Source organism: Bactrocera latifrons, unplaced genomic scaffold (genome assembly GCF_001853355.1).
Source record: "Bactrocera latifrons isolate USDA-ARS-PBARC rearing strain unplaced genomic scaffold, ASM185335v1 scaffold_276, whole genome shotgun sequence".
Classification (NCBI taxonomy): Eukaryota; Metazoa; Arthropoda; class Insecta; order Diptera; family Tephritidae; genus Bactrocera; species Bactrocera latifrons.
Genome location: NW_017536363.1, coordinates 317,502 through 333,082, shown reverse-complemented (window position 1 = coordinate 333,082; position 15,581 = coordinate 317,502). Strand labels below are relative to the sequence as shown.

The 15,581-nt window shown below is 33.7% G+C and overlaps 1 protein-coding gene and 1 long non-coding RNA gene across 10 annotated transcripts in view; one reads left to right on the top strand and one right to left on the bottom strand.

Annotated features, from left to right (window-relative positions):
* Positions 1–469: 469 nt before the first annotated feature.
* LOC108970013 (protein WBSCR14 homolog) overlaps positions 470–15,581 on the bottom strand; it is a 33,373-nt gene continuing 18,261 nt past the window's right edge. For 7 of the 9 annotated variants that reach the window (XM_018935100.1, XM_018935101.1, XM_018935107.1 and 4 more), the window contains exons 6-16: positions 5,596–5,728; positions 5,448–5,534; positions 5,283–5,390; positions 4,778–5,222; positions 3,249–4,435; positions 1,919–2,271; positions 1,584–1,829; positions 1,387–1,514; positions 1,041–1,164; positions 841–970; positions 646–779 (exon numbers count right to left, since the gene is read on the bottom strand). In XM_018935100.1, the coding sequence (XP_018790645.1) occupies positions 646–779; positions 841–970; positions 1,041–1,164; positions 1,387–1,514; positions 1,584–1,829; positions 1,919–2,271; positions 3,249–4,435; positions 4,778–5,222; positions 5,283–5,390; positions 5,448–5,534; positions 5,596–5,728 (3,075 nt within the window). Of the gene's footprint in view, positions 780–840; positions 971–1,040; positions 1,165–1,386; positions 1,515–1,583; positions 1,830–1,918; positions 2,272–3,248; positions 4,436–4,777; positions 5,223–5,282; positions 5,391–5,447; positions 5,535–5,595; positions 5,729–15,581 lie in introns of all 9 variants that reach the window. The other 2 variants (XM_018935102.1, XM_018935109.1) reach the window with 2 other exon arrangements.
* On the top strand, positions 9,503–14,489 carry LOC108970015. The gene is made up of 4 exons (XR_001993451.1): positions 9,503–9,614; positions 13,916–13,978; positions 14,248–14,337; positions 14,404–14,489. It is a non-coding gene; the product is annotated as an uncharacterized LOC108970015 (long non-coding RNA).

Below are 15,581 nucleotides of genomic sequence, written 5' to 3'. Positions count from 1 at the left end.
CAAATTTAGTCCAATTCGGTGGACATCATTAGGGGCGGTCAGATATCGAATATGTAGATGTTTTGATATGTTTCTACCGAAAATATCGATCAATTCTTTTCCTGATAATAGTATGTCCTTTGCCAATTCCTAAAAATATGACCGGCCTTCATCTTGGAAAATCGCGAGTCAATTGGACGTCTTGGTCGGGCGATTTTACGCCGTTAGACTATTTCTTGTGGGACTACGTCAAGTCTATGGTCAATTCCACCAAGCCAGAGACGATATTGCAGCAGTATTTACTAATGGAATTTATGCTCGAAAACCGTCGAAAATTGGGAACGGACCGATAAAAATAAATGTATGAAAACGTTTGTATTTGTGAATTATTAAAGCTTCAGTGTGGCCGAATTTAAAATGTGTTAATTTTTGAGTGAATTATTGGCAACTCTGTCTTTTGGATTCTGATAATTACTTGTATAGATTTAGCTTACATTAAAATTGTTTCTCATACTTTATTAACGTTAACAGTAATTATTTTTAAATTTTATAGGCACGATTTTTTAAGAATAAAAAATATTTGTACAAATTTTTGAAAATATTAGAAACAAAAATCGAAAATTTTTACATTACTATGCTTAACAATCGCCTAATATATGGTATATTTTAAGTTCCATGCAAATTAGGATGGTGCCCAGAGCTGTTGTAGACAGCTTTTGCGACTTCGTCTTTCAAAGTTGACGGAGGATCTGACAAAATATCGGTTTTCATCGATAAGTACTTTAATTTATTAGAAACAGCTGTTGGAAAAAAAAATATACTGATATAGTTATTTAAATAAACTTTAATAACACTACAAACCTGGTCGCAAGTCAATCAGTGAACAATGCTGGTCGACCCATAAAAACGCTGTGCGTCGTAATTCCTCCAAACTGGCACTGGACACTGACGCTGTGTATGAGGTTAGCAGGGGTTCTAATATAAGTCCCAACTGYAAAAAAATATTAGATTACAATAGTCAAGGCCTTTACACTTTTTTATATGACTTATTAGAAACTTACAATCCAAAATTTCCAGTCTTGCATTGTACGGTGACGCACATACTGATCATACAACTGCCGAACATGTTCGGTGCCCTGACGTGTAACAGGCGCGCCATTGGCTGGGAGAATTGAGTGCAAATGCCTGTCGCGAAAATTAAATTTTTGTATTAATAGGATCATGTGAGCATTTAGAAACTGATATGTATGTATCTTAACATAATCTATAAAAACTGATATKTATGTACCTTAATATAATCTATAAAAATCAAAATCCCTACGTACGAATTACAAAACCCTATATATACCCTGGCTATGAACCAAAAACTTACTATAATTGGTATAATCTATTTTGGTCAGAACTTACGTTAGAGAGTTATTGAGAATGTCTCTCTCCTTAAGCAAAGCTTCCATGTGATCCTTCAATTGATTACGTTCCGCACGCAAATGTTTAATGTGATCCGCACCTTTTTGCAGCATAGCCGCTTTACTCAGCTGCAAAGATGAAAGTAATTAGTGTTAAAACATTTCCCTACAATGATATTTTGAAGCGATATCACCTACCTTGGCATTGGGATTTTGTTGGAGTTGCGGTATAAGTGAATGTAATAAATCGAAGCCATTTTTAATGTTATACCGTCGTTTTTGTTCGGCATGTATATGACCGGCGCGTCTTTGATTATCGCGTGGAAATTTCAAACTATGTGTTGGTGAAAGCGGTGAATCTTGATCATGAAAGGAATCTGGTGATAAGCTCAAAGTATTAGTGCACATGGCTGCTTGATTGGCTGTCGGCGGGTAACTTAACATCTGATTGATGGAAATTAGGAATTGTAGATATGTATTTATGATATTTTYCGACTGCTTATGTAAATTAATTTAATTTTTTTAAATTTTACCTTACTGCAAGGTGGGCTATGTAACATTTGTGGTGCCGCTGGTGTTGGCAGTGAAGTACATTTTTTTGGTGACAGTTGTTCTTGATGCATTTGCATGCTGTGACGAGTGTATGATGAATCCGCTGATGTTCCGGACGCGTTAGTGGACGCGCATTGTACATTGGAAGTTGCAAAGTAATTGGCGCTGGCTGACGTGTTGCCGATATTTTGTGATTTATTTGTATTTACAGTTATGGTCGAAGACGCTGGTGATGGTACCACCACTGCGGGCATCGATATCGCAGGCATCGGTAAATTTATGTTTGATATGGCACTTGAGGACGAACTTTGTTTCTTAAGCAACGAGCGTGAGCCTAGATAATATATGATATAAATTTTATTTCTGGAATATTGAAGTAAATCACAAAAATATTGTTTATTTATCTATGGAGTTAATTAGCTGAAAAAAACTTTCTGGAGCTTTTCACTTAGCTTACTGTTGTTACTATAGCTCGTCTCATAAAAATTTTACATGTGGGTATTACTAAATTGAAACTAGCATTCGGACAAAACATTTAATAAAGCTGTAATCCAAATTTTTAATTTTTTCGGAAACCTGTCAGACTTTTCCCTGAGATCTAACTCCTTGCTAGTTCAGTTTGTATGGCTTAAGCAATAATGGTCAGATTTCGGCGGTTCCGATAAATGAGTAGCTTCGCGGCTGTGCCTAAATCGATTCAGCTCGTCACGCATTTGTTTATATATTTTATACGGTCTCCGATGTTTCTTCAGTGTGTTACAAACTTCGTGGCAAACATAATATACCCTGTTTAGGGTATAAAAAGTTTTGAATAATTGCTACAACAAACAACAGCATTGATATGTGGCGCTTTCTTTATTATTATTGTATAAGCGTAAAAACCCTAATTGATTCTRGGTTATACTCCTAAACTTAGACTTTATGAGCTGATTAAAATGCTGAACAATTCAGATTACATAGATACAATTTTATGGMAATTGGAGAATTGCTCACCATTCATAATTCTAAGAGGATTCAAATGAATCAACTAGATTTGTCTTATGTGAACTTCATATCAAAAATGGCAAGCAGTCAAAGAACTGTATCACTTATTAGTACATTAGTTATTAGAATGGAATAACTAAGAGTGAAAGACATATTAAAACATAATCGAAGCTAATTTATTTTAAGGCTCAGTTTAGAGCGAAGCTACGTTATTGCCATATGCTTACTCAATGCTACTGATGATTAAATAAATTTAGATGCAGTAATTTGAGAAGGAGGCAGGCCAAGGTCACATTGCATTTCAAATCTAATAATGTTTTAACTTACTCGTAGTCAAAAGTTGAGCTAAGGTACTATTATTTAACATCGGATCGCTGGTGGCTGATTGCAACTGCGGTGAGACCATCAGATTACTATTGGTTGCACTACTGGCCTTATTGGCACCGCTGGGTGCAACTAACGAATGCTGATGTATTGAATTGCTGCGTGAGCGTGGCTTATTATTTTTAGCTTGATATTTGGGCACAACGAAGTTATCGTGACTTGAGCGTGACTCCAATTTTTGCAGTGTCACATTCAAGGGTAAACTATTCGAACGAATCATTTCACGTGGCATCATATTGACAGACGGTTGTTGTTGCTGCTGCTGTTGTTGACTAAGCTGCTGCATCTGATGCTGCTGTTGGGTTGTTAGGAGATGCTGAGAGCACTGCTGTGGCTGTTGTTGGTGCTGATGACTAGATGAAGGCGATAATTGGCATTGTGCTTGTACCTGTAATTGTAAGGGGCTGGGCAACGAAGTCACCTGACAACCTAAATTCAGTGGTTGGTGTACTTGTTGTGCATTCGTGGTTTGATCGTGCATATAGGGCGAATTCGTATTGACGCGAACATTAATGTAACCGCCAGTGGATGCTGATTTCTTAAAGTTGCTCACACTGGGATAAGGTTTATAAGCGTTTGAGTTGTTGTTACCACTTAGATTAGTGTTGATGCCATAAACGTCATTTGAAGTACTTAAATTATACATGGATAGCATATCGGTGGATGGTGGTTCCGTTTTCACCGTCTGCAACAGCACTGATGTGTTTCCTGTATGTGGTGAGTTGTTAGCATTGATTTGTGTGGGGTTAGGCATACAATTTGTCGTCGTTTGTATTATTGCATAACCTTTGGGCTTTTGATTTACCATAGAAACATTAAGCAAATTGTTGTTAACATTAAGACCACTATTAGCTGATGCTGATATATCTACATTTCCATAGCCACCGTAAACTGCACCACTGCCACCGTCGCCAGTGCCAGTGGGATATTGTGTGGCCGCTGATTGCATTTGTTGCTGCTGTTGTTGTGTTTGATGGTAGGACATACTATGRTGTTGCAGTGCTGTGCAAGATAAGGTAGGCTGTAAATGTTGATTTTGTTGGCTTTTCTGTTGTTCTGCCAACATTTGCTGATAAATTGTGGTTTGATGCAATGTTGGTTGAGCTTTATCATAGTTATGGGGTTCCCGCCTGCGGTATTGTTAAGTTCATCGAAAAACATTTAATATAATCGACATTTATAGTACAGTATACATAATTTTTAGAAGATAAAAAACAAAATCATTGCTAAAGAAAGATAAAATAACAAGAAAAAGGTGGGTGGTGGTTGTATTTTTAGGGGTTAAAAACGTTTAAAATATATATTATTTCAATATATGTAAGAAATAAAAATAGCATGTTATTGTTTTTCTAAGTATTATTGTATATTATATCACCCATATGTTTATCTTCCTTTACCAATGGGTGCCAACCTAATGTGATATTTTTTGACTTGAAAGGCTTGTACCTGGTATATTATAAAATTTTATTTACCTAAATATCCTTTGTGAGTTTTTGGAAATTCGCCCTTTCATAACACTTTTGCTTGGAAATTCATTCCCTGTGGATCGGTTGTTTGAAACACCTTCACTTGTTGAAGGAAAATGTTTGGAGTGAATTCGCATAGATGACGAAGCTGATGTTGCAGAGCCGGGGGAACCTAACCCATCATTAACACCTACGGTTCCCGTCTGATCATCGGTCATAATGGCGTCCACAGAGTTAATTGTCTGCGCTTGATTACATCCCGAGGTGTTCATTAGTTGACTATTACTATTTTCACGAGATAATGGTGCTGGATAACGTTGAACCATTGACGATTGAAACTGTATCGAATCAAGTGGCGCATTTAAGTCTAACATATTGGCATCATCGTTCACAGGTAGTGTATTCGAATTGTTATCACCAACCATATTATTTGACTCTAGTTGATCAGGACCTATGAAGGCAATGTTTGACTAAATTATACTATATTATATAGGACTTATTGAAGAAATACCCATGATTGCGGAGAGGTTATATTCTACATTTTTAAGCATTTCATCAGTGCCTTCCTCTGGCACTGGCGGAAGTCGATTCGGCTGCAACAGCTCTGAAAAAAATAAAGCTTAGTGATAAATAGAAATTAATAAAATAATTATGTATRTGTAGTGCATATGTTTACCATCAATCGTCAGATCGATATCGTCAATGTTCGGCTGAAGAGAGCCAAGGCCAGGTTGTATGAAATCAGCGATTCCCGCACCACGTGCTAAAAAGTGTAATGATTATTAGCAAACAAACTCATTTATTTTAATATTTACGAAACTTGCCTATTTCACGAGGATCTGGAAATGGAAATGGTCCGTTAATTGAAGAGAACAGTGTGTCATTTGTCCAATCATCGGGTATCATTAACATGCGATCGTTCAGTGGAGACCATTCTAAAAAGTCGAATTCACTTTTCTACAAATACAAAAACATAAATAAAGGTTTAATGAAGTATCGATAAATAAAAATAACATAATTTATATTGAGTTACTTAGGCTAAAAGGAATAAATCTTGATATACGTATATATCAGATAAAACTTACTTATGCTCAAAAGAATAAATCTGGGCAGACAAAACGAAAGTAATGAAAGCTCTTTTTCCCACGACAGTCGGGTCTTTTTTCGTGTTCCCACGACAGTCGGGTCTACGAAAACCGGAACGGACCCGGATTTTTATCCGGCCAAGGACTGTCAACTCGGCAGAATTCTGCCGTTACAACAACAACAACAAAGCTCTTTTTAGTAGATTTGTAGAGAATAGAATTTAATAAATTTCATAAAATACATCATATTTGTACTTTTTATACAGGATATGGTTCGAAGTTTCTAGCACTCAGAAAAATACATTGGGGAACTCCGCCCTTTAAAATATTTATAAGCAAGAAAAAACGGTTGCACCGAAGCTATAATGTGCTTAACACAAATAAAAGATTCAACAAAAGAACTTGATTTTGATCGATCAGTTTATATTACAGTTATATATTATAGTTGTTCGATCTGAACAATTTGTTCGCAAATTGTATTGTTATCTTAGACAATAATCCATGCCTAATTTCATGAAGGAATTTTGTTAAATAAAAAAGGTTTCCATACAAGGAATCGTAGTCCCTACCTTTAAAAAATACGTATACTAATTTGGTAACTGAGGAACTACTAGTTAGTGAGATATAGCATTCCGGGTGAAGCAACTTGTGTTTACAAAAAATCTATCAAAAAACATGTGTTAATAAGTAGGGAAATATTCAATGGTTAATTGAAGGCGAAATGAGCACCAAGGACAATGAAGGCAGTGGACGCCATAAAAACAACGTATTGCTCATTCTGAGAAGTGTTTGCGAGCTCTTTAATAGACTACTGGAGTCCAATTGACAGTCAGCCTAGTGGACTGCACATTATGAACCAGTCTTCAAGCATGGAAGGACGAAAAAGGTGACTGGCAAGGTTATAGCATCAATCTTTTGGGATGTACGTGGTATAATATTAATTCAGAAAGGATCAGTTTGAAATTGTGCGCATATACTTCAATACAATACAATACAATATTTTGCACTGCTCTGCGCAATACTTCAAAAATATTTCTGTATATCTCAAATTATAGTAGACCTTTTTATCAACACTGCAGTTATTCCGCTATTTTTTATGTTAAATGTCGAGTTTGGTTTGTTATGAAGCACTTTCGTCCTTCGCCCATAATCTAGAAGCGTAGCGACAATGCCAGAACGACGAAAATTTCAGGGCTTTTTTTTGTGATATTAAAAATATCTGATATATCCAAAAAAAAAAAACTGYCTTCTTCAGTAGCAATAATCAATATAAACCAAATACTAAAAATTAGTGCGGGATTAGCTCTGCGATGTTATTTTTTATTTTTCACTTATTTCTTTATTGTTTTTGAAGTAATAAAATTTTCTGATCCTAAATGGTTATTACATGAATTTTGAAGACGTGCTAATGATTAGAAATATAATTTTGGTATTTCYGAATTGTATTAACCTTTATCCTATGTCCGTCCCCTGGGTCTAAGCTACAACCCCACCAATTTTCAGCAAAATCGGTTCAGCTGTTCTTGAGTTATAAATAGTGTGACTAACAAGACTTTCTTTTATATATGTAAGTATATAGATATATTAGAGGGTCTTCCGTGTTTCTTGCAACGCATAATGATCAGTGTGACGAGTTCAATGGATTTAGCCATGTGCTTTGAGCTGTTTTCATTCGAGAACGGGGCTTGAATAATAAATTACGGACTTCATATACTTTTATTCTGTTTAAAAATATCAGGACAATATTAAKCTTGTCAATTGAACAATATTAATACGGGAATAGAATACTTTCACCGGTAGCCACCCTAATGTCAATTCATCATAGCAGCAGTATTAACAAATACTGTATATTTATTGTAAATATTTTTGTATTATATTGTATTACAACAAAGCCTTATATTTTCCCTAAATCAACAACAAAAAGTGTGTAAGTAGGCAGTTGACAGTAATTACGTAACACTGGCGAGTCCATAAATACGCGCACTTCAAATCGAGTGGTCATATCAATTTTTCCTTACGTACGTAATAACATATGTATACCGTTAATTATGCGGGTTTTGAATATTGAGCGAGTTCTTCGTTTCTACATTATTTTACTGCGTTGTTTGGGAATAATGCCAATTGGCTATTGCCAGAAGGAAAATAAATATGTGTTGCAGACTGGATGGAAGTTTCAATTGATGCATTGGAGCTTCCAATGCATTTATACGATATCGATGGCAATTTTGGTAACAAGAAGAGAGTCGTTCTTCGGTACGAAAAATAATTCTATCGAAAACAACTACTGGAACGTACTGGTTTTCGGTGCAATGTTAGTACAATTCTTGATAAATGCGTGGATTTTGACGCTTCGCCGCTTTCATTTCCACATAATAACCTATTGCATTCATTTAACGGGACAATTATCCGGCATTGCTACGCGAAAAGTTGACCTTTACCAGCTAGTTATGATGGTGGCCGTTATGGGAGCAAGTGCGCTTAACACTTTCCTCTTATGGAACAGATTTTCGGTGCTGAGTACACTCAGAGAAACGTGCCTGCATATACCTTGGCTAATATTTCAAATATACAACTTTATACTCTCGTTCATATTATCGATTTATATTTGCATCGTTCAAATCATAGCTGGACACTTGATTAGCCTTAACAGTTTTATTGCGATGATCACGTTCCAACGACGTCTGCGTATTACCGATATTTATTTGGAAAATATTCAAAATTGTTTAGAAATCTATGACAACATACTATTTATCTGCACTGAATATATAAGTAAAAGTTACGGCGTTATTTTTGTGCTCATTACGTTTATTTCGACGCTCGACATAACCTTCATTGTGTATGGGATGTATACAGGCCTCATGGAGGGATATTTAGAAAAAATTTATTCCGTAGCTCAAGCAGTAGTTTTCGCATTGCCATCTGTCATATTTCTGTGTATGATGCTTCTGGGCAGTAACATACCGGGTCAGGTAAGTTATTGAACGGTGAAGAAACAATGTATATTTAATTTAATCGCAATGCACAAGTCCAGCAAATATTTGATACCAACAAATTTATACATTGAATTTTAGAAATACGAATTAGAATCACTAGTGTATAATGGTTTTCTATTAATACTAAAAAACTATGTGGTATTTTAGAAGCGAATAAGCTCGATAATTTTATGATACTTAGCAGCCTTCTGTCAGTGAAGTTGTGGTTAAAAAAAAGGTGTATTGGTTAAGTTAACCAGAACTTAACTTACAGACGGTTGTTAGACATTTAGAAAACGGACCTTAGTGTTTAAACAGAATTGCGGACATATGGCAACCACGACTGTGTACTATAAAGTCCAACCGGATAAAATGTAGTGTAACAGATTTTAATCACATGACCTAGGTGACCATTTGACAAACTCACTTCCTGATACAATTAGGCGTCAAAAAGCTCATCTGCGTGTCCTGTACTGATGGATAAATAGCCAWTTGTTGATTTGCTTTAAAAATGCATGGATCAATGATTCATCTTGCCCTCACTACTTGCTTGATAGAGAGTAAAAAAATAACGATTTCTCCTTTTAATCAACACAACATAGCAAACAAAATCGAAATTGACGAGAGTTTACACCAATATTCTTAAATTTTTTTAAATAAAAATATGACTTTATTATTTGAACCGTCTCATTCATAGCGTAATTTCTGTAAGTTATTGGTCGTATTAAAAGTTGAAATTTAGGACAACAATACTTGTTCATTGAAGAAGCTGGGAATGAAGTGAAGGTAGGCATTAACGCCATATTTTCTATGTGAAAACATTGTTTTTGTTTTTCATAACTTGTTTATATTGTAAAGAAAAATAAAAAAGGTAGCGTTTCTTTAGGGTCAATAATTTGTCAAAGATTGGACAATATTATAACTAAAGATATTATTAGCTAACCCTAAGACAGATTTTTTGTTTGTAGAACCATCTCGCGGTTAGACCAAATACTTTTCAGACCACGTAGCGGACCTAGATCCTATTGAATGAAACAATAAGTGCAACTAATTACCAGATATAAAATTGGAATATAASTAAACACATTGGACGACAAGCATACTATGTACTTTTCTATGTGATTTAAAATATATCCCATATATATTATTATCAAATCTCTTTCTCCTTCCGTGAACCGTGTGTAGGTACAATAAAATAAAATGAAAATGTCTTAAAAGAGACATGACAAGAGACAGACTAGTAATAGACATCTAGTTAGGTCATATTGCACCCTTAATAACAATAATATTTCAAATACAATGAACAATAACAATGGAAATTTCGTAACTTTCGGCTCATCGAAACCTTCGACGTCCGTACTTATTTAAGGCTATTAATATTGACTGTAATCCGTGGCATGACCACATCAGATCTAAGTTATGTAAACACATATATTTGATTATTTATATTTGATGAAATTGAATTGTAAGCATCAATTAACTAATTAGCCATTTACAGCCAATGTATACATTTGGTTTGTTGAGTTGGTTGAGACGTAAGTTTAGTAACGTTTAGAATGGCGACATTGAAATATTGGCAAATTTACTTGTCACTTATGCGTTTGGTTGGCATTTGCCCGGCCAGTTTTTCGGTGGAAAATAAGAAATTTGTCTTAACCGCACGCGATCTAATTATCGCGCTGAGCATAACCACGCTAACAATGATTATGATGGAGTGTTGTCTTCTGATAAGCATACATTTAGCATTCAGCGGTGATTTAAATATGTTTGCTGATTTCAAAACGGCGAATACACTCTTCTTCGTACAAATTATTGCTGCTACAGTTCTACAACTTTTTCAGAGTATTTACATTTTTGTGTCAAGAAATACTGGAATTGAAATGTTAAATGTGATTTATAAACATATCTGTGTTTATAGTGAACAATTTTTAGTGGGTGATTTTCACATAGATCGCTCTTTTCGGTGGACCTTGATTTTTCATATACTAATTTTTGTAGTATTCGAGATTAATCTACTTAATTCTATTTGGATGCTTAATATGCCACTTTGGCTGATTCTTTCCATTTCATTTTTTTTGACAATTCGTCCAACGTATTGTTTCATAATGATATCTACGTATATTTATATCGTCCATGTGTTGTGTCATATTTTGGCTGCCTACAATAAAAGACTGCTGACGATCGAAATGCATTTAATAAAATTAAAAATCCCGGTCCGTTTAAAATTACATGAACTTTTGATATTGCGTGCTGAGTTGATTTCTCTGGCATGTAAACACATGCGTCAAGTGTATGGTGTGTCTATGCTGTTGGAAACTTGTTATGTTCTATCCGCATTACCCTCATTCCCAGCATTTGTGCTGAAAATCATAARTTGGAACATTCCGTTCAACATTGTATTTCTGGAATATTGCTGTACAGCTCTGACTTGGGTGTTGCCACAACTTCTGATCCTAATACAAGCGATGGCGGCAAACACAATGAACGCTGAGGTAAAATTTTGAAAAAATTAGGGACCGTAACAGTTACGAGGAAATCACCAAAAAATCAAGTTTAATTTTTTATGTATTTGTGCAGTCCTCAAAAAACAAAAATGTGTTATTATTACATCATATAATCTGAAACATCCTTTTTAAAGATTTTTTTGGTTAAAAGTTATGAAATAACAGTTATTTTCTGTTCCTGGACAAAAACTGCTTTACATTTTTTTAGCTTTGTATATTTGCAATGAGGGATGATTGTTAGAATAGAACTAGTGTTAGTCTGACGACTTGAGGCAAGGTTTTATTTACTCATAATTACCAATGCAAAATTTGGACAGCTAAAGAATAACTCAAGATATTTAAAATTTTTTAAGACCTTAGCGAAGTATTCTTGTCAATTTGGTGCAACAAATAGTTAAAAGAATAAACAATTTTTTGGTTGTGCATTGTTAAAAATATCTACAAAAGTGTGTTTCATATTCCGATTTGGTTTGAAAGCCAAATTGACATCGAATATGTTTTTGTCCAGATTAAAATTTGAAAATTTTGCACTTCAATTTTGCTTTCATCTCGAGAGCCTCTATATTTGTAATCGAGAAATTAAAAGAAATGCTTTTTTGTAAGCAAATAAAGGTTAACCGTAATATGTAAAATGAACGAAACTAAAATGCCTTGTATGCCATTAATATGGAAAATATGATGGATTCGATGAGAGAAAATGTTCCGTACTTCGAAAAACATTTCGGCCTTATGCTCCAACCAARGAGTTAAAGAAAGTACTATAGAAGATTGCACGATGCAAAACTCCTATACCGAAATATGCAAGGCCAAAAGAGCACCCATTGCAGAATAGTGATATATGAACGGCTGATTCGGTCAATTTATTGAGAATGACTATTGTGAATTAGCTTCTGCATTTATTCTTAACAAAAACTGTAACAAATCTCCATAACTTAAGTATAAATTATAAAATYTATTTAAAACTTATCTTCCTGAACAATTTAACGGCGAAATATGTCTTTATGTAAAATGACAGCTAAAACAGGGTTGCAATTATATTTTTATGTGTCATTCTACGAAAATAAACATGACAAAATATGTCATTGCAAATAATTTTATACGTGTGTTTATTGCTGTGCCGTTGCATCAAGAGAAAAATTCTGCCATTCGTGCAACAGAATCGCCCTTATATATTTCGAAAAACCAACGTGTGGTAAATTTATGGAAAAAGGACATATTAAAATACAGGTTTATTAGCTAAATTATTAAGAATATAAAAGATAGCTTTTAAGATTATATATATGAAGAAATCTTAGTAGGTTTASGGTATAATACTTTATTTAATATGAATTTAAAATAACCATTAGGCATCAAATGAAAGTATAAATATTACAGACGTTATTTCAATGCAGTTTTATTAAAATAAACAATTAATAATTCATACATTAATATTACGTTTATAAAGGTATTTAAGTAAAAAATATTCCACTTAAAAAAAAGGACTCTTAAATAAAAGTGGTCAAATGAAAGTATAAATTTTGAAAAAATACAAAACGTTTGGTTTAATAGTAAATTTAATAATTATGTCTTCTTTATTCTGGTTAACTGAAGGAAGACGTTTTGGCATGCCTCGAACAAAACTTGTTAAGTTGACGCTTCGTCTCTAAGAAAAATTATTACAAGTTTGTACGGCTGCTTTTTGGTATTTTGGAATAAAAAATTTAATCATAAATGCTTAATTGGATTAAATTCACTTTTTCCGCATTTATTTTCAAATTTTCGCTAATTACTTTATTTCAAAATTTCAAAATGTGGTTGGCACATTTGGATCGAAATGGAATATTTTTCATAAATTTTAATAAGAACCGATTCTCTACAATTTTTTTATATTTTTTACTAAGAACAGAACAAAAAAATGTTCACTATAACAGAAATTCCCTTAGTAAATACAAATGTTTAAATTTGTAGTAAAATTCAGTTTTATCTTAAAAAAAAATGAACCAAAACTAAAATTATACTTTCATTTGACGCGCACTCATAGGCAAAAACTAATCACTCTCGATGGAGTAAGTTAATTTTGCGTCTAAATAATAAGTGTAAAGATTACTCAAACTGTTTATTTACATAACGGTGCGTCTACATAAAATGCTTTATGAATTTATTCTTAATCGAAAATGAAGGAAGTATATGAATGATCTGACATTTATACTTTCATTTGAAGCCTAGTGTAKCTCATTAGATTATATGATACGGAGGAATCATAGTAGGTTTTCCTGCGATTAGGAAGCCCAAATATTCATGCAGTTTTGTGGCGATCCCAAAATGTGTATATAGATTTATATATGTTGAGGAAAGCATTGGCCAATCAGTATTTTCAAAGTCTAATATTCAAAATCCAATTTTTCTATCAGGGTCGATAGGAGGATATTATAATATATTATATATTAGTGATTTTAAAAATAAAATGATAAATTAAAATTTAAAATTTAGCGCAATTAAAATTTAAGTTTAATTTAATTTTTTTAAGACTAGAAAAAAAACTACTGTGATATAAATATAATGACCTAGCAATTTGATAAAAATTATATGTATATATATTTTTAGGCGAACAAGACCGTCAAAATTCTTGCAAAAATTCCGCACACTGGAACTGGACTGGACAAAATGGTGATTATTATTTATAGATTATTATGATTATGGTGCAAAATTCAAGAGAGCAATGACTCTTATGAAAAACTTAAAACTTAAAYTTGATATRTAGTAAAAAAAGTAGGCAGAAATGTATCTTAGATATAACCCGTTTAGTGTCAAAAACAACTGTCACGAGACAATACTATTATACTAATATCTAACACGGTATACAAATATTTTTAAAAGCCCTGTAATATGAACATTACTAAGCGAAAACTTATTTCAAAAATTSTTTTTTACATTAGGTTGATAAATTTCTGATGAAAAATATACGTAAGAAACCGATGTTGACGGCTTATGGATTTTTTCAACTGGACCGCAGCGCTTTGTTCAAGGTTTGGTCTTTAGTTCAAATTGGTTACCCTTTATATATTAATCTTATGTTATTTCTAATCTCTCAGCTTTTTACTGCGATTATTACCTATATTATGATTTTAGTGCAATTCACAGATATTGAAAACTCCTTAAAAACAAAACAAATTCAAACAAATAAAAACTAAACCAAAGTGAAAATATATAATTTTTATTACATGAAGTAGGTAATGATACCTTTGTGCCTAGCACCCACAGAATTAGAGTTGCTTACTTCTGGCAACACTTTCTACTACTGCACTGCTTACCAAGACACTTCTGGCCAATATGGGGTACGAGGCTACTGTTTTGATTGCTGCTTGACTGTCTACGTAGATGTTGACTTTGAATTTGCCTGCAGGAGCATTAAAGTCCAGCTCCGCWGCTTTCGCAATAGCAGAGACCTCAGTTGAAAAGTGGAGTCATGTAGTCGGTGTTTGCCCAACCACCATTACTCACCGAGCTATGCCCGAAAGTTCTGAATGAAAATTCTCCTGCAGGAAGTAGTCGTTCCGCCGATTTTACTGCGCAGCTTTCAACCAAGTGGTCTACAAGAGCCTAAGTTAGTGAGCCAGAAAAAAAAAAACTAAATATAAAAACTTTAACTTCGGCTGCACCGAAGGTGTAAAACATTTCCATGGGCATTTCGTATACCATACAAGAGCATAAGAGATWTTTGTATATATGCTACRGTGGTCCGATATCGGCGATTCTMACCAAAGGTGCAATGTTTGGTATTGATACCTCAAAAACTGAARGGCGGACACWGTTAAATCGACTCAGCTCGTCACGCTGATCACTTTAAGTTTCCTTCGTTTCTTTCYGGGTATTACAAACTTSTTGGCAAACTTAAAATRCTCTRTTTAGGGTATAAATATAAATGTATTATCCCAAATCATAACAACCTTTTTAAAAATAGGTACTCAAAGATAAATGAAAAAATATTAAAAGGAGAAGTGAAGCTYAAATTTTTTTTAGCAAAGCAACATTATTTATCAGAGTATTGATACCGTATAAATAATTTGTATTATGGGTACTGGGGACAGATCAATGAAGGTTTTGAGTAGCAGATTGTAAATTTGACTATAACAAAAATTATGTGAACAACTCTGCACTAACTCTYCAAGAACTGGATTATTTGATATACTAATCTATATATGTATATACTACATCTAATATTACAAATTCAGTAATTTAGTGAAAGTAACCGCAAATAATATACAAGTAT